This window comes from Anguilla anguilla, chromosome 10 (genome assembly GCF_013347855.1).
Source record: "Anguilla anguilla isolate fAngAng1 chromosome 10, fAngAng1.pri, whole genome shotgun sequence".
Taxonomy (NCBI): Eukaryota; Metazoa; Chordata; class Actinopteri; order Anguilliformes; family Anguillidae; genus Anguilla; species Anguilla anguilla.
This window is the reverse complement of record NC_049210.1, coordinates 43,844,833-43,859,802: the sequence shown is the minus strand read 5'-3', so window position 1 is coordinate 43,859,802 and position 14,970 is coordinate 43,844,833. Positions and strand designations below refer to the sequence as shown.

General features: G+C 51.1%; 1 protein-coding gene across 6 annotated transcripts in view; it reads right to left on the bottom strand.

The window, feature by feature from the left end:
- Positions 1 to 14,970, bottom strand: part of slc20a2 (solute carrier family 20 member 2) — a 30,039-nt gene that overhangs the window by 3,181 nt on the left and 11,888 nt on the right. For 3 of the 6 annotated variants that reach the window (XM_035378655.1, XM_035378657.1, XM_035378658.1), the window contains exons 2-10: positions 9,337 to 9,939; positions 8,001 to 8,141; positions 7,804 to 7,889; positions 7,433 to 7,529; positions 7,016 to 7,135; positions 4,097 to 4,312; positions 3,060 to 3,666; positions 2,246 to 2,431; positions 665 to 749 (exon numbers count right to left, since the gene is read on the bottom strand). In XM_035378655.1, the coding sequence (XP_035234546.1) occupies positions 665 to 749; positions 2,246 to 2,431; positions 3,060 to 3,666; positions 4,097 to 4,312; positions 7,016 to 7,135; positions 7,433 to 7,529; positions 7,804 to 7,889; positions 8,001 to 8,141; positions 9,337 to 9,625 (1,827 nt within the window). In that variant the 5' untranslated portion in view covers positions 9,626 to 9,939. Of the gene's footprint in view, positions 1 to 96; positions 182 to 664; positions 750 to 2,245; positions 2,432 to 3,059; positions 3,667 to 4,096; positions 4,313 to 7,015; positions 7,136 to 7,432; positions 7,530 to 7,803; positions 7,890 to 8,000; positions 8,142 to 9,336; positions 9,940 to 12,157; positions 12,440 to 14,970 lie in introns of those variants that run through there. The other 3 variants (XM_035378656.1, XM_035378659.1, XM_035378661.1) reach the window with 3 other exon arrangements.

Below are 14,970 nucleotides of genomic sequence, written 5' to 3'. Positions count from 1 at the left end.
AAAAGTGCACAACTGATTCACTTGATGGGAGCGACTCTAGAGAAGCAGTGGCAGTCAGCGGTGATAGATGCTGAGCTGTGCTACACACACCAGTACCTTGCAGTGAGTGGAACTTATTGGGATGCCCACATTTGAGGCAACAAGCACAGTTAGAGCACTCATTACTTCAATGCAAAACCCACTGTGAAGAAATGGAAACAGACAGAAACAAACAGGACAATGAGAGGGAGGAGAGGGAAAACACATGCAACAGGGGCGGAGCCTCAGCCAGCCAATGGGAGGCCAGGCGCCGGACTCCGCCAGCTTCTCTCAGGTGGCCGCGAAGACACCAATCCTGTCCGGGGAGGGGAGTGAGACCACAGCGCCCCCTGGGGGTTTCTGGGGGGGGGGGGGGGATAAACTCACGGCTGGGGAACAACTGACTATGTGTCAGTGCCATGGCAACTGACCGTGTGCCAGTCTCATTGCGTTGCCACTGGTTTTCATGGCCCTCCCACCCATATATGGTATAGAACAGTTAGGGGAAAGAAACAGCCTGTTCACCCACCCCCCCCTTCCCTACCCCAAAGAGCAGCGTGGTCTCACCCCCCCACGGGGGCGAGCTGCGAGCCCCGGCGGCTCGGTCACGTGACCCAGGCGGCTGGGTCAGGTGACTCAGGCATACCTTGCAGTGTGTGGTACTGACTGGGAGTCCAATATTGGAGGCGAACACAACAGTGAGCGCCGATGCCAGTTCAATAGTGAATCCACTGCGGGGAGCAACAAGAGATAACCTTCACAGTCCTTCCTAACATTCATTATCATACCGGTCACACGCAACACCAGCTTACCACCGGGGAGAGAGAGAGAGAGAGAGAGAGAGAGAGAGGGAGAGAGGGAGAGGGGGAGAGGGGGAGAGAGAGAGAGAGAGAGAGAGGGGGAGAGGGGGAGAGAGAGAGAGAGAGAGAGAGAGAGAGAGAGAGGGAGGGGGGGGAGAGAGAGAGGGAGAGAGGGAGGGAGAAGGGAAAAAAGGATAACAGAGAGTGGGAAAAAGGAAAAGAGAAGGAGAGTAGGAAGAGAGAGGGGAGACAGAGGAAGAGACAGAGACAGAGAGAGTGATTAGAAGAGGGAGAGAGGAAGAGAAACAAAGTGAGGGGGAGAGAAAGACTGAAAGAGCATGAGAGAAAGAGAGAACAAGAGAGGGAGAGGAAGAGACAGTGAAGGAGAGAGGAAGAGGGGGACAGAGGAAGAGAGACAGGAGAGATAAAGAGACAGAGGAAGAGGAGGAAAGAAGAAGGGAAAAGGGGAGAGACAGAGGAGGAAAGAGAGAGACAGAGAGAGGCAAATAAAAGTGAACAAATAGAGGAGTGCATGTCTGGTCTTTGTCACTAATAAAAGAGGAGCGTGTACGCATCACTGTTAACAGCACTCGTTGGAATATCTTTGTTCATTCAGAGGTGAGAAGTGTGCGCATGTGTTTGTGAGAGTGTGACTGTACGAGTGCGCACGTGAACGTGTGTGTGCTCCTGCCCTGAATGTACCGTGTGTGTGTAAATGTACTTTTCTCTCTTTGCGTGTGGACACAGCGAGATGGGGGCTTCACCCCCAGATTGAGTTATCAGTCCTGACCCCTCTGTGACCCCCCCAACCCCCCCCCCCCCTCCCCCCCAAGACCGTTCCGGCTCCTCAGGAGAAGCACGGTGCCAGACGGCTGACAGGATGATGTAGCTAATCGGGCCTCTTCCTGGATACGGACAGCCATTGAATTAGGAGGCGGCAGATTTACCCTCGGGTCGGAAGAGGGGAGCACTGGAGAGAAAGAGAACAGGCTCTGGCTCGCCCCCTCTGCTCCCCCCCCCCCCAAATCCCAGCTCTTCAAAACAGCTTTTGTGCGCTATTGGGGAGGACCCCCGCTGCTACATTCCATCTCCCAGAATGCCGAGGGTACGCTCACTTCCTGCGGCTGTGTGATGTCCCAGCCAGGCGCCGCGGTGTCCTGCCGTGGGAGGGGCGTCGGGGGCGCAGACCCCAAATAAACCCTGCTGGGTCCCGCCGCCCCCCCCCTCCCCACCTTCCCCCCAGCTCCTCCAAACTCCTGACCCAGAGAGTACGGAGTGTGTGTGTGCGTGTGAGTGTGTGTGGGTTTGTGTGTGTGCACGTGTGTGTGCGAGCAGGTGTGCGTGTACGTGCGTGCGTGTCGATCTCCGGCATGCATTTCCCAGAAAGCCACGGGGCGGCCAGAAGGGGTCGTGCAGGGGGACCTCACCTAGAGGGGGTGATGGGGGTCAGGTCTTTCCCCATGGTCTGAATCACCCTGCGCCCCCACACCCACAGACCAGCACAGATTCCCAAACCCCCATACAGCAGCAGCCAGATGGGCGTGGCAGCATCCTGCATCACCCCGCCCTGCTCGTAGATCATCCACAGCGCCACCAGGGGGCCAATAGCGTTACTGCAGTGCGGGAAAAACAGGAAGAAAGGGACATTTAACATCGCAAGAGGTCAACCTGCACACTTACACTAACACACACACACACACACACACACACAGAAACCGCAACATACACACCTACACTAGCACACACACCTAGAGCTCACCCCTGACTGGGTGTAATGTTACAGGTGTGTGTATACAGGGCATAATGGCGTTCATTCAGGTGTGTGTATACAGGGCATAATGGCGTTAATTCAGGTGTGCGTAATAGGATTCAGGTGTGCATTACGGGGTTCAGGTGTGTGTAATAGGATTCAGGTGTGCATTACAGGGTTCAGGTGTGTGTAATAGGATTCAGGTGTGCATTACGGGGTTCAGGTGTGTGTAATAGGATTCAGGTGTGCATTACGGGGTTCAGGTGTGTGTAATAGGATTCAGGTGTGCATTACAGGGTTCAGGTGTGTGTAATAGGATTCAGGTGTGCATTACGGGGTTCAGGTGTGTGTAATAGGATTCAGGTGTGCATTACGGGGTTCAGGTGTGTGTAATAGGATTCAGGTGTGCATTACAGGGTTCAGGTGTGTGTAATAGGATTCAGGTGTGCATTACGGGGTTCAGGTGTGTGTAATGTGTTTCAGGTGCGTACCTGACGTCGTTGCCTCCGTGGGCGAAGGAGCCGAAGCAGGCGGTGAGGATCTGCAGGAAGTGGAAGAGCAGGAAGACCTGCGGCTTGTCCTTCTCCTCCTTGTCCTCGTCGGCGGGGTCGTCCAGCGGCTCCGCCCCGCCGAGGGGGCCGGCGGCGGCCAGCTTCATCTCCACGCCGCCCTCCTCCGCCTCGATCTCCGCCTCCGCCACGGCGTTGCAGTAGCTGGAGTAGCTGTCGTAGCGCACGCGCTTCTTGGAGTACGAGACGCTGTCGCCCACCAGCTTCTCGCTGTCCTCGGCGGCGGCGGCGGCGGCGGCGCTCTCGCTGCGCAGCAGCGGCTGCACCGGCATGCCGCAGATGGCGGCCGTGTAGCACGTGTAGCTGTTGTTGCGGCGCAGCGCGCGGTAGTTCTCGATGGCCGGCCGGGGCCCGCCGTCGTCGTCCAGGCGACCCAGGTGGATCTTGTGCAGCAGGTCCTTGTACAGGCCGGAGTCCTTGTGCACCGTGTGGTAGACCTGCCCGTCGCTGCGCATGTGCCCGTCGAACGAGAAGCTGCCGTTGGACACCGGGGACTTCAGGCAGCCATTGGTCATGGAGTGGGTCCTCCCTACGGGACAGACCGGGACACAGGACTCAGTGGAGGAGAGAGAGAGAGAGAGAGAGAGGGGGACAGAAAGAGAGACAGGGGCAGAGAAAGAGAGGGGGTAGAGAAAGAGTGACAGAGGGGGAAGAAAGAGAGATAGAAAAGGGCAAAAAAATAGAGAGAGAGAGGGGGCAGAGAAAGAGAGACAGGGTAGAGAAAGAGACGGAAGGAGAGAAAGTGACAGAGGGTCTGAGAGAGAGAGAGAGGGAGAGAAAGAGAGACGGAGGACGGCAGAAAGAGACAGAGGGAGAGAAAAATAGGGGGGAGTGAAAGGGAGACAGACGCGAAGAAACAGACAGTGGGGGGGGAGAGGGAGAGAGAGAGAGAGAGACAGAGGGGGAGAGAAACGTGGGGGAAGAGAGAGAGAGAGACAGAGACTTCCCTACAGGCTTACCATAGACCCGCCCATTGGGCAGCACTGTGCCCCCATTGGCTAAGCCGCTCAGCTCAGCCGAAGCCTCGGCCGCTCGGCCAGTCAGGGGGACCACAGCCTCGTCTCCGCCCTTCGCCCCCGGCAGCTCCTTAAACACCGGCACCTCCTCCTCCTCCGGGATCTTATCCAGGCTCTCGTCCGAAATGCGGGACAGGGCCTGCTCCTTCTTCAGCCGACCTGGAACACCGCACCCCAAATTAAACACGGGTACTGAACCCCTGAACCTCACCTGTACACATGGGTACTGAACCCCTGAACCTCACCTGTACACATTGGTACTGAACCCCTGAACCTCACCTGTACACATGAGTACTGAGCCCCTGAACCTCACCTGTACATGTGGGTACTGAACCCCTGAACCTCACCTGTACACATGAGTACTGAGCCCCTGAACCTCACCTGTATACGTGGGTACTGAACCCCTGAACCTCACCTGTACACATGTGGGAACTGAACCCCTGAACCTCACCTGTATACGTGTTGCCGGTAGTTTAATTCACCTTTGTTTAGTTTGTGTTCTGAAAGAAGTTTTCATTATTTATTAAGAGTCAAGTGTTTTAGTCAGGTCAGGTATAAGGCCGTCAAAACCATTATTTCTTCTCTGTGCTCGTCTGCATTTTAAATGATGACTGTTACGTCCCCTGCCTCTGCTTGCCTGGGTAGTGCAGGTGGAGGTAGTTGCTTAATTACCTAATTGGCTGATTGCCTCCACCTGCCTGTGGCCCAATATATAAGCCCAGTAGTATGAGGCAGGGGAGATTTTCTTTTGGGTCTTGTGATTTGAGGGAGTTTTATTTTGGGGTTTGTGATTTGTGTGGAGAGCTTTTGTTTTGTGAACTTTGTGTGTTTTTGTTTGTTATTTAGATGAATAAATGTCTGGGTTTGTTTTTAGATCAGTTTCTGTCGTGTTTTTGATCCATCCGGACTTTGTTTGTTGCGGCCAGGCGAGCCAGCCGTAACAAAATGGGGGCTCGTCCGGGATCTGCCATCACACTTCCCTGCGGCGGCGAGGAGGCTGCGCGCAGACACACAGTTCCCTGCGGCGTCGAGGACGACGCGCGCAGACACACACTTCCCTGCGGCGTCGAGGACGATGTGCGCAGACACACACTTCCCTGCGGCGCCGAGGACGACGCGCGCAGACACACACTTCCCTGCGGCGTCGAGTGCGACGCGCGCAGACACACAGGTCCCTGCGGCGTCGAGTGCGACGCGCGCAGACACACAGGTCCCTGCGGCGTCGAGGACGACGCGCGCAGACACACAGGTCCCTGCGGCGTCGAGGACGACGCGCGCAGACACACAGGTCCCTGCGGCGTCGAGGACGACGCGCGCAGACACACAGGTCCCTGCGGCGTCGAGGACGACGCGCGCAGACACACAGGTCCCTGCGGCGTCGAGGACGACGCGCGCAGACACACAGGTCCCTGCGGCGTCGAGGACGACGCGCGCAGACACACAGTACCCTGCGGCGGCGAGGAGGCTGCGCGCAGACACACACTTCCCTACAGTGGCAGATTCCTCTGGACAATTTGTGGACATTTGGTATTTATTTTTTTGTTTTGTATAGTAATTTGAAGGAAAAAAAAAAAAAAAGACCTTTTAGGTTGTCTTTTTTTTGTCTTAAGGGTGGGGGTGTTACGTCCCCTGCCTCTGCTTGCCTGGGTAGTGCAGGTGGAGGTAGTTGCTTAATTACCTAATTGGCTGATTGCCTCCACCTGCCTGTGGCCCAATATATAAGCCCAGTAGTATGAGGCAGGGGAGATTTTCTTTTGGGTCTTGTGATTTGAGGGAGTTTTATTTTGGGGTTTGTGATTTGTGTGGAGAGCTTTTGTTTTGTGAACTTTGTGTGTTTTTGTTTGTTATTTAGATGAATAAATGTCTGGGTTTGTTTTTAGATCAGTTTCTGTCGTGTTTTTGATCCATCCGGACTTTGTTTGTTGCGGCCAGGCGAGCCAGCCGTAACAATGACCCATTATATAATGCTGAACTCCATCGCCTACTACAATTTATTTTTCTTTCCTTCTTCGACTCTCTAATAATAACATCCCTGCGCTATCATCCGCTATCCACGAACGAATAACATCCACGGACTTATCATCCGTTACTCACGATGCAACAACAATAAGTGCGGGCCATTATCTGATAAGCATCTATTTCCATTGGTCTGTTTATGCTGTGTTCTATTATTAATGTAAACTGCGTTGACATGCCCCGTGAGATAATGCACATTAAATGAACACCGACTAGCCTGAAGGGAGCAGCACTTTACTTTTGTTCCCTCTGCTTCCCTCTTTCTGTGCTCCGTCTGTACAAATGTTCCCTCACTTTCACCAAAGGACTTCAGGCAGCCAATGAAGAGCAACTGTCTTCAGACGCAAGGTGTTTGGGTTGCGTTAATAAAAACAAATCAAAGCCAAAGCTGGTTTGTCACAACTTTATCTTGTTCTCTTATTTTCTGTACCGGTATTCATTTCATTGTTTTCATTTCGTGTATTTTTAATCAAGCTTTTTTTGCCTTTGCTGTTATTGTCCTGACTGTATCTGTATTTTACCCGGCATTTCATCCCTCTGTAAAACACACTGAACTGCGTTTGACTGGATGAAAAATTATAAAATCCCATTACCACAAACAAATAATTTCATAATTTTTCAAAGCATTAAACCGGTAAAACATGGATTACATTTTTATTCATCATGCAGTAATTACGGTGGTTTGCAAAAGCAAACAGACAAGGCAGTGTGTGCGTGCGTGTGTGTGTGTGTGGGGGCGTGCGTGTGTGTGTGTGGAGGTGTGTGTGTGTGTGTGTGTGCGCGTGTGCGTGTGGAGGTGTGTGTGTGTGTGTGTGTGTGTGTGGGGTGTGTGTATACCACACTCACTTGCGATTTTCCTTCTCATCCACGGGCACACTAAGAACCAGACGCCGGCTGCACACAGCAGCGCACCTGCCAGCGTTATCAGCGCTATCGCCCAAACCGGCAGCATCTCCAGACCCAGTACTGCCACACAGGGAGAGACAGAGGTCAGGGTTCAGAGCACATCACTCGGATGGATGACATGCACAGACTGGTTCTCTAGCACAGCACAGGATGCTTCTACCTGTGGGTATAGTATATAAGACTGTGTGTGTGTGTGTGTGTGTGTGTGTGTGTGCGCTTACAGTTTACACACTAATGTAAAATAAATACAGAAATCTCTCAGTTCTAATCCAGACTGCGCTCACTGTCACAGAACACAGCAGCACAGGTGAAAGTGGCAGTGTTTAACACAGGTGAGACTAGCACAGGCGTGCTTACGGGGAGCTCCAGTGTACATGATGGAGAAGGTGTTGATGCCGATGGTGGTGGCGTAGAACAGAGGTAGAGCGCGTAGGCCGTTGGGAACAGGGTCGTCCTGTGGAAGGAGAACAGGGCTCACTGCTACACCCCCACTCCTAAAACCCAGCACACCACACAACTGCCCCCCCCCACACGTCCAACACACTTCCCTGCTTGCTAAACCCCCCCCCAACCCTAACCCAAAAACACTCACTCTCCTGTAACTCCAGCCCCCCATCACCACTACCACTCACTCTCCCATAACCCCATAACCCCTCCCACCACCACCACCACCACCACCACACAGGCTGCTCTGTAAACAGGAAGGCATCTCTGCCCCTCCTACTCACCCTGTTCAAGATGAAGTATCTGATCAGGAAGAACAGGAACCCAGACATCAGACCAGAGAGGAGAGGAGAGATGAACCAGGAAGCAACTAACGTACAGGGAGAGGGAGATACAGACAGTGAGAGAGTTAGACACACGCGCGCACACACACACACACACAGACACACACACACTCATTACACAAGGTAGTGCCCCTCACCGATCTTCACCAGTTGCATCCACTGCACACCCTTAGTGCCAATGGCCACCATAGAGAACCCGATGGTGGATCCCACAATGCAGTGCGTCCCGGAAATGGGCAACTTCAGGAAGGAAGCTATGAGCTGCCAGACAGCAGACCCTGAGAGGAGGAGATCAGACACATCACACTCATTACACAACCACTCTCAAACCTGCCATTCATTCAACTTCACTTTATAATAATACTGCCCATGCACAGAACTGTCCATTCGTCGGGTGCATAATCTCACAGACATAACTACCATTTTTATGGGGGACCTTTCATGTATACAGACATGTTTACAGTGGATTTATTTTAGGCGTTAGGTCATTTTCAGGGCTTTTAAAGGGATAGCTCACTTACAGGACTTTTACAGGATAGTTTACTTACTGGGCTTTTAAAGGATAGTTAACTTACTCTGTTTTTAAAGAAACAGTTCACTCCATAACTCACCTCAATGCTGAACTGATCAACATGCCTGTGTTTTCAAAATTCAGCAAACCTTTTTGTTGCTTTTTAAAATTCTTTTCTGTTTGCCAAAGGCAGAATTCTGCATCGCTGTGACCTCTGCAGACTAAAAATAGTTTGTGTCTGAGCGACTCCAACTCGCTGGAACAGAATGACAAAATGGCCTTCGTGTCACTTCCACCAACTACCTTCAGACAACCCAGACCTGCTGAAAACGAGGGCAGCTCAAAATGGGACGTCCGGACAGGCGCACGCCAATTCACCTTTTCCTCATTGACCTCTAAGCATCTGTTGAAACTCTTCATCTGTATATTCGGGCTTGAATAAATAATGTTTGGCAAGCCTTCTGCTATTTTCCAGTCACTGCCCCGGTCAGCAATACAAACTGCACCCGTCTAATGTCCTTGGAATATTTACTACACACACGACCAAACTCCATTATTGATTTCAAGTTTTAAATTTGATGAATCACATATTTGCGGGAATTGATAAAAGGCCCCAGAGCCGTCCATGCCACCTTTCACCAATAACAAGTGTTCTTGTTGCCAAGAGCCAATCAAAACTCTCCATACTGCTGTTGGATAAAATGTCACACTTTAGGCCTACTGCGCAACTGCACAACGCCATTCTATCCCTTCTCAATATGGAACTGCGCAGTACCACTGCGCCCATCTTAATCACCTCTGATTGTTCTTCTCCTAAGAGAAGAGTTTCGCCAAGAAAAGCGGATCAGCATTGGGTAAAAGAGGCAATCCTGTATAACGACATATTTATCGTTAAAGCATGTTTCGTGTGTGTGGAAAAACCCAACGCCCCCCCCCCCCCCCAAAAAAAGGGCAGGACGTACCGACCATGGCGCTGACCTCCCCGGCCATCAGCACGGGCACGGTGTCGTTGTACAGGTTGACGTCGATGATGCCCTTCCGGATGGTCTCGCCCACCTTGGCGCCCAGCAGCATGGAGCCCAGCGTCTCAAAGATGGAGGCCAGGATGCAGGCCTGCCGCAGGGTGACCACGCCCGAGCCCACCGCCGTGCCGAAGGAGTTGGCCACGTCGTTCGCCCCCACGGAGAAGGCCAGGACGAAGGCGATGATGAAGCCCACCACCACCATCCACAGGTACGACTCCATCTCCATCTTCGCCTCCTCGCGCGGTCCAACGTCTACGCCGAAATGTAGTGTGAGGCCTTGCGCTCGCTCAGAAAGGGCGTTCCGCTAACAGACTCTCTCTCTCTCTCTCTCTCTCTGTGCTCCTCTGGCTGTGCAGGAGGACCCTGTGCTCTCCTGTGCTCTCCGGTGCAGGAGCTCTCTGGGACGAGGAAGGGAAAGGGGAGGGGGGGGCAGCCGAGTGCTAACTGGGCGTTTGGGGTTCAGTCAGAAGAGAGTTTCTCTGGGCCTGCAGGGGAACACATTCCATATTTCAGCTCTGAGAATGGCCAGCTGATCTCCACCTGCCAGGGACACAGACAACAGGTTATGTTACACCTCCGTGGGAACGCAACAGCCGCTTTACGCCGCCATGGAAGCGCAACAGCCGCTTCGCATTGCCCTGGAAACCCAACTGTCACTTTGCATTGCCATGGAAACCCAACAGGTAAAGAGACTGGCAAAGGAGACAAAGACGTCGCTAGGCAGACGTGCTGCTACACGCCGGCGACAGAACTGAACGTCCGGAAGGCAGAGAATGGGGGGGGGGGGGGGGGGGGGGAGGGTGGAACAGCGGAGCAGAGGGAGGGAGGGGGACAATGAGAACGGCAGCGGAAGGTGGAAAGGGGCTCTACGCCGAACAGCACTGCTGCCCGACGTTAGCAGGCCTCTAAAAAAAGCCGCTCTTCTGAGAACAAGATGTGAGCAATGCAGCCCTACAGAGGCACACAGTCACGCCTCCCCCCCCCCTCCCCCGCCGCCCCCGGGCCGCAGCAAACCCCCTCGCCCCCCCCCTCCTCACAGGGCCCCATGGCCCCAGCGTCCCATGCTTTAACGTCCCTGGAAAACATAATGCTTCTAAATGCCGTAAGTACATATCTGCAGCAAGTCTATTCAAACAAAAACATGTTTATAAATTCGGCCCCAATCTGTAGGTGGAGCCAGACAGATGAACGGCTCAGGCCCTGACCGCATAATTAAAACAAGGCCTACATAAATATAAAAGGGATCAACATGTTATCCTGGGAACGGGGAGCAAAGGATTGTGGGTATGGAAAAAAATCGAGATAGTGCCGTCGGTTGGTTCCAGAATGTGCTTATTCACTGTGTGACCGGCCAGACCACAGCCCAGGCAAAATGAGGCGTTCTGGGACGGTTCGCCCCACTGCATTCTGGGATAGCTCAGCCGAGCCTGTCCCAGGGCTACCAAACTGGGGGCATATCCAGACCTCTCTGTCAGATTCTACGCAGACAAAACAAGCTCATCACTTCGTCCACACTGACACACACACACACACACACACACACACACTGCACCGGGTCCCTGAATGATGGTGTGAATGTCATGTGAGGTTTTACGGGCGGTCATCAGACTTAACTTTTAAAAATGCGGATTTCAGCTTTAGACAGCTTAAGTAAATACCAGTGTTCAAATTTAATTTAGAAAATAATTACAGCCGCGTCACGATCTTCGACCACAGCTTCTCATTTTCCTCTGTTTTTTTCAAATGGTGAAAGGATTAGAGCAGACCAAGCATTCAAGGCAAATCACACATCCAGGTGCTAAATTAATTATGGTTTAGGGGACAGATCCACGGCAACAAGGCTACAATGTTCTTTCGGTCTTCAGACCATATTTTTTGTTCATGTGCGACAAGCAAACCATGATAAAAGTGCCCATGATAATCATACTTAACAGGCTGTATGATTGCCGGTGTAAAACCTGTACACCACAGCCAAAACTCACCAAACAACAGCCGGAGCATTGCACACAACAGTTACAGAAACGGTGCAGACTACAGCCACAAAAAAAACTGCAGCCCACAGCTACAGAAACACTGCAGACTAAAGCTACAGAAACAGTGCAGACTAAAGCTACAGAAACACTGCAGCCCACAGCTACAGAAACAGTGCAGACCAAAGCTACAGAAAGACTGCAGCCCACAGCTACATAAACACTGCAGCCCACAGCTACATAAACTGCAGCCCACAGCTACAGAAACACTGCAGACTAAAGCTACATAAACACTGCAGCCCACAGCTACATAAACACTGCAGCCCACAGCTACAGAAACACTGCAGACTAAAGCTACAGAAACACTGCAGTGTGATGCGTGAGAGTTAGGGATATCATCATAGTAACACTGCCGGCTCTCCACAGTAAACTGTGCAACAAACACGCACAATCACTAATATACACACATGCAGGCACACACGTATTATCTCACACTCATGTATACACACACAGGCACATGTACACGAGAGCTATCATATTTCAAAGGAACTGGATGTGAAATAATCCCAGAAGTACAGCATAGGAGACAATCTTACACAAAGAGAGGGAAAAAAAATTACATTGTATGTAATCTGATGAGAGTGCAAAAGAGGCAGAGAAAAAAAGAGAAGGAGGCAAAATGAAACAGAGACAGAGAGAGAGAGAGGGAGGGAGGGAGGGAGAGGGGGTAGAGAGAGAGAGAGAGAGAGAGAGAGAGAGAGAGAGACTCTGCCATCAGCTACACTCACCTTCAGACCAAGCGGTAATCTGTACCTCTTTACATCAGAGAATGAATGAGTGAAAAAGAGACAGAGAGGAGAGCGAGAGAGCTTGAAAAAAAAGGCAAGAGAGCATGTGTGAGAGACGGGGAGGAAAAGACAGAGACTGAGATAGATGGAAAGAGATGGAGAGCGAGATTGAGAGGGACGGAGAGAGAGACTGAGAGAGGGAGAGAGAGACTGAGAGAGGGAGAGAGAGGAGTAACAGACAGGATGCTGCAGTCGGGTCGAGGCACGCAGATTAGAGCAGCTCCTCACAGCAGCATAGCAGCTCCATCGCCTCTTAAAGCAAGGCATCCGCATCACCGCCCGCTCGGCCAATCACAGAGCAGGAACCCGGTAGAATGGACAGACCGGCAAATCAGCCGTGAAGAACACAGGGGAGGGGGGCGGAGCTTCCAGCCAGGAACAGGTCCGCAGTCCGACCAAGGACACAGACAGGAGCGTGTTTATTCAAAGAGAACAGAGTAAACGAGCGCTAGAACCCTCATTATGAGTCACAGAGTCAGTCACTGAAAACAACATTGTCCTCTGTCCCACACCCCACTCAACATTCTGCCTTTCAATCCAACACAAAGCAGCAAAACTATAATACACACACACACACACACACACACACACACACACAATGACAGCATACTCTGGGTGGAGAGCGATACAATTACTGCTTTTATCTGCCCCCGGCCCCTCTACAAACCATAACATCCCATCATCCCATAATATGTCCCTTCTTCTCAATTAGGCTGTGGGGATGAAGCTGATCTCTCTCACTCTAGTACACCTGCAGCTGATCTCTCACCCAAACACACCTGCAGCTGATCTCTCTTATTCAAACACACCTGCAGCTCATCTCTCCCACCCTAACACACCTGCAGCTGCTCTCTCCCACCCTAAAACACCTGCAGCTGATCTCTCCCACCCCAGCACACCTGCAGCTCATCTCTCTCGCCCCAACACACCTGCAACTTATTTCTCTCACCCTAACACACCTGCAGCTGATCTCGCTCACCCCAGCACACCCACAGTTGACCTCTCTCTCACACAGACACACAATGATAATTACAACGAAAAGCAGAAAATAAAGCTATTGGCTTCCTCACAGACTAGCAGTCAAAGCCACAAAGATTAGAACTGCACAGCTGAAATGATGTCGCCTAGCTATGGGACACGGTGGTAGCTGCATGAGCGTGGGGCACAGCGGAATGAGAGATAAATGATTGTACGGTGCTAGGCCTGGCACTGGGGAGCAAGCACCGTGTGCCATCAGTAAATCACCGATCCTGTGATGATGAGCGAACCATTATCACAGGTCTCGGGCAGAGGGTAGCTAACTAGCCCGTTATTTAGCGAGGTTAATGTCAATGAAACTCCTTTTTAAAATGTCAGCTGCATTTGGCTAGCAGGCATACCACCATGCACTCTGCTCCTGGGGAATGGCTGAAGCTAAGCAGGTGGGGGATTTGTTAATACTTGGATGGGAGACCTCCTGAGAAAACTAAGTTGCTGCCGGAAGTGGTGTTGGTGGGCCTGTAGGGGGCGATCTTCCCTCTGGTCAAATAATCCCCAGTGATGGGGATACTGTGCTATAGGAGATGCCATCTTTTGGATGAGATGTTAAACTGAGGTCCTGACTCACTGTGGTCATTAAAGATCCCATGACACTCTTCGCAAAGAGTAGGGGGTTCCCCGGTGTCCTGGCTAAATTCCTAATCTGGCTCTCTCAACCTGCCACCTAATCATCCCCTGATTTAGCTGGTTAAAAATTGCTCTCGCCACCTCAGCTGATGTGTGGTGAGCATTCTGGCACAAAATAGCAGCTGTGCATCTTCTGGGTGGGTGCTACAGGGTGGCGGTGGTGAAACCCACTCATCACTGCAAAGCATTTTGAGCATCTGGAAAAGTGCTATATAAATGCAATGTTTCATTCATTCCTTTGAATAGCCGATATGCACTGTAACATAATCTATAGCTTACGAAATCAATCCATCTTTTAACGGTCAGACACAACAACACCGCTTACACAAATGCACAATTTTACTGACTTTTAGGCAGTATTATTCTGTTGACTGCTTATTGCTGGCAATTTCATTTTCACAACTTCATAAAAGTTTATTCAGCTAGGGTAACTTCAAAGGTTATTATTAAAATAAAGAATTGTATTCACAATGAACGGGTCAGAAGGAAGTTGGTTTTTAATGGAATGTGCTGTAGGCCTACAACTCGATGTTCTTGGCCTACAAAATGGATGAATCGGCTGGCCAACTAACCATCTCAGTCCCAGTAAAACAACAAGCGTATATTTTTTTTAAATCATATTTAATTCTTTTATCCTTTTTTTGAATTTTTTTATTTTTAATTAGAGCCTACGAGTACTTCATTTTATCCAAAACATTTAATGAATTTTACATTTTTTGTTTCTTTGACCTACGTGATGATGCTTTGAATTTCAAATAGGCCACAAGGAGTGATTTGCTTGCTAGTTCCACCACCGAGCCGCACAGTCGCTGCTCACAACAACAACAAAAAAAAACAAGTGGGCCTCAGCAAACCAATAAATGTCCACGTGTCGCATTCTCACAGGCTGTTTAGCTGAAGGAGACCAGGAAGGTGATGTACGATTAAGAAAAAAAAGGATTCGGTCGGAAATAGGCTATAATTGAAACCGACTCCACCAATCCACAAAAAAAGGAAATTGGGAACAAACAAAAAAAATCTTGGGAACTGCTGGGCTGATAGATTGGACATCGTGCACTGGTCACAGCAGAGGGAAGTGGGCAGAGGCC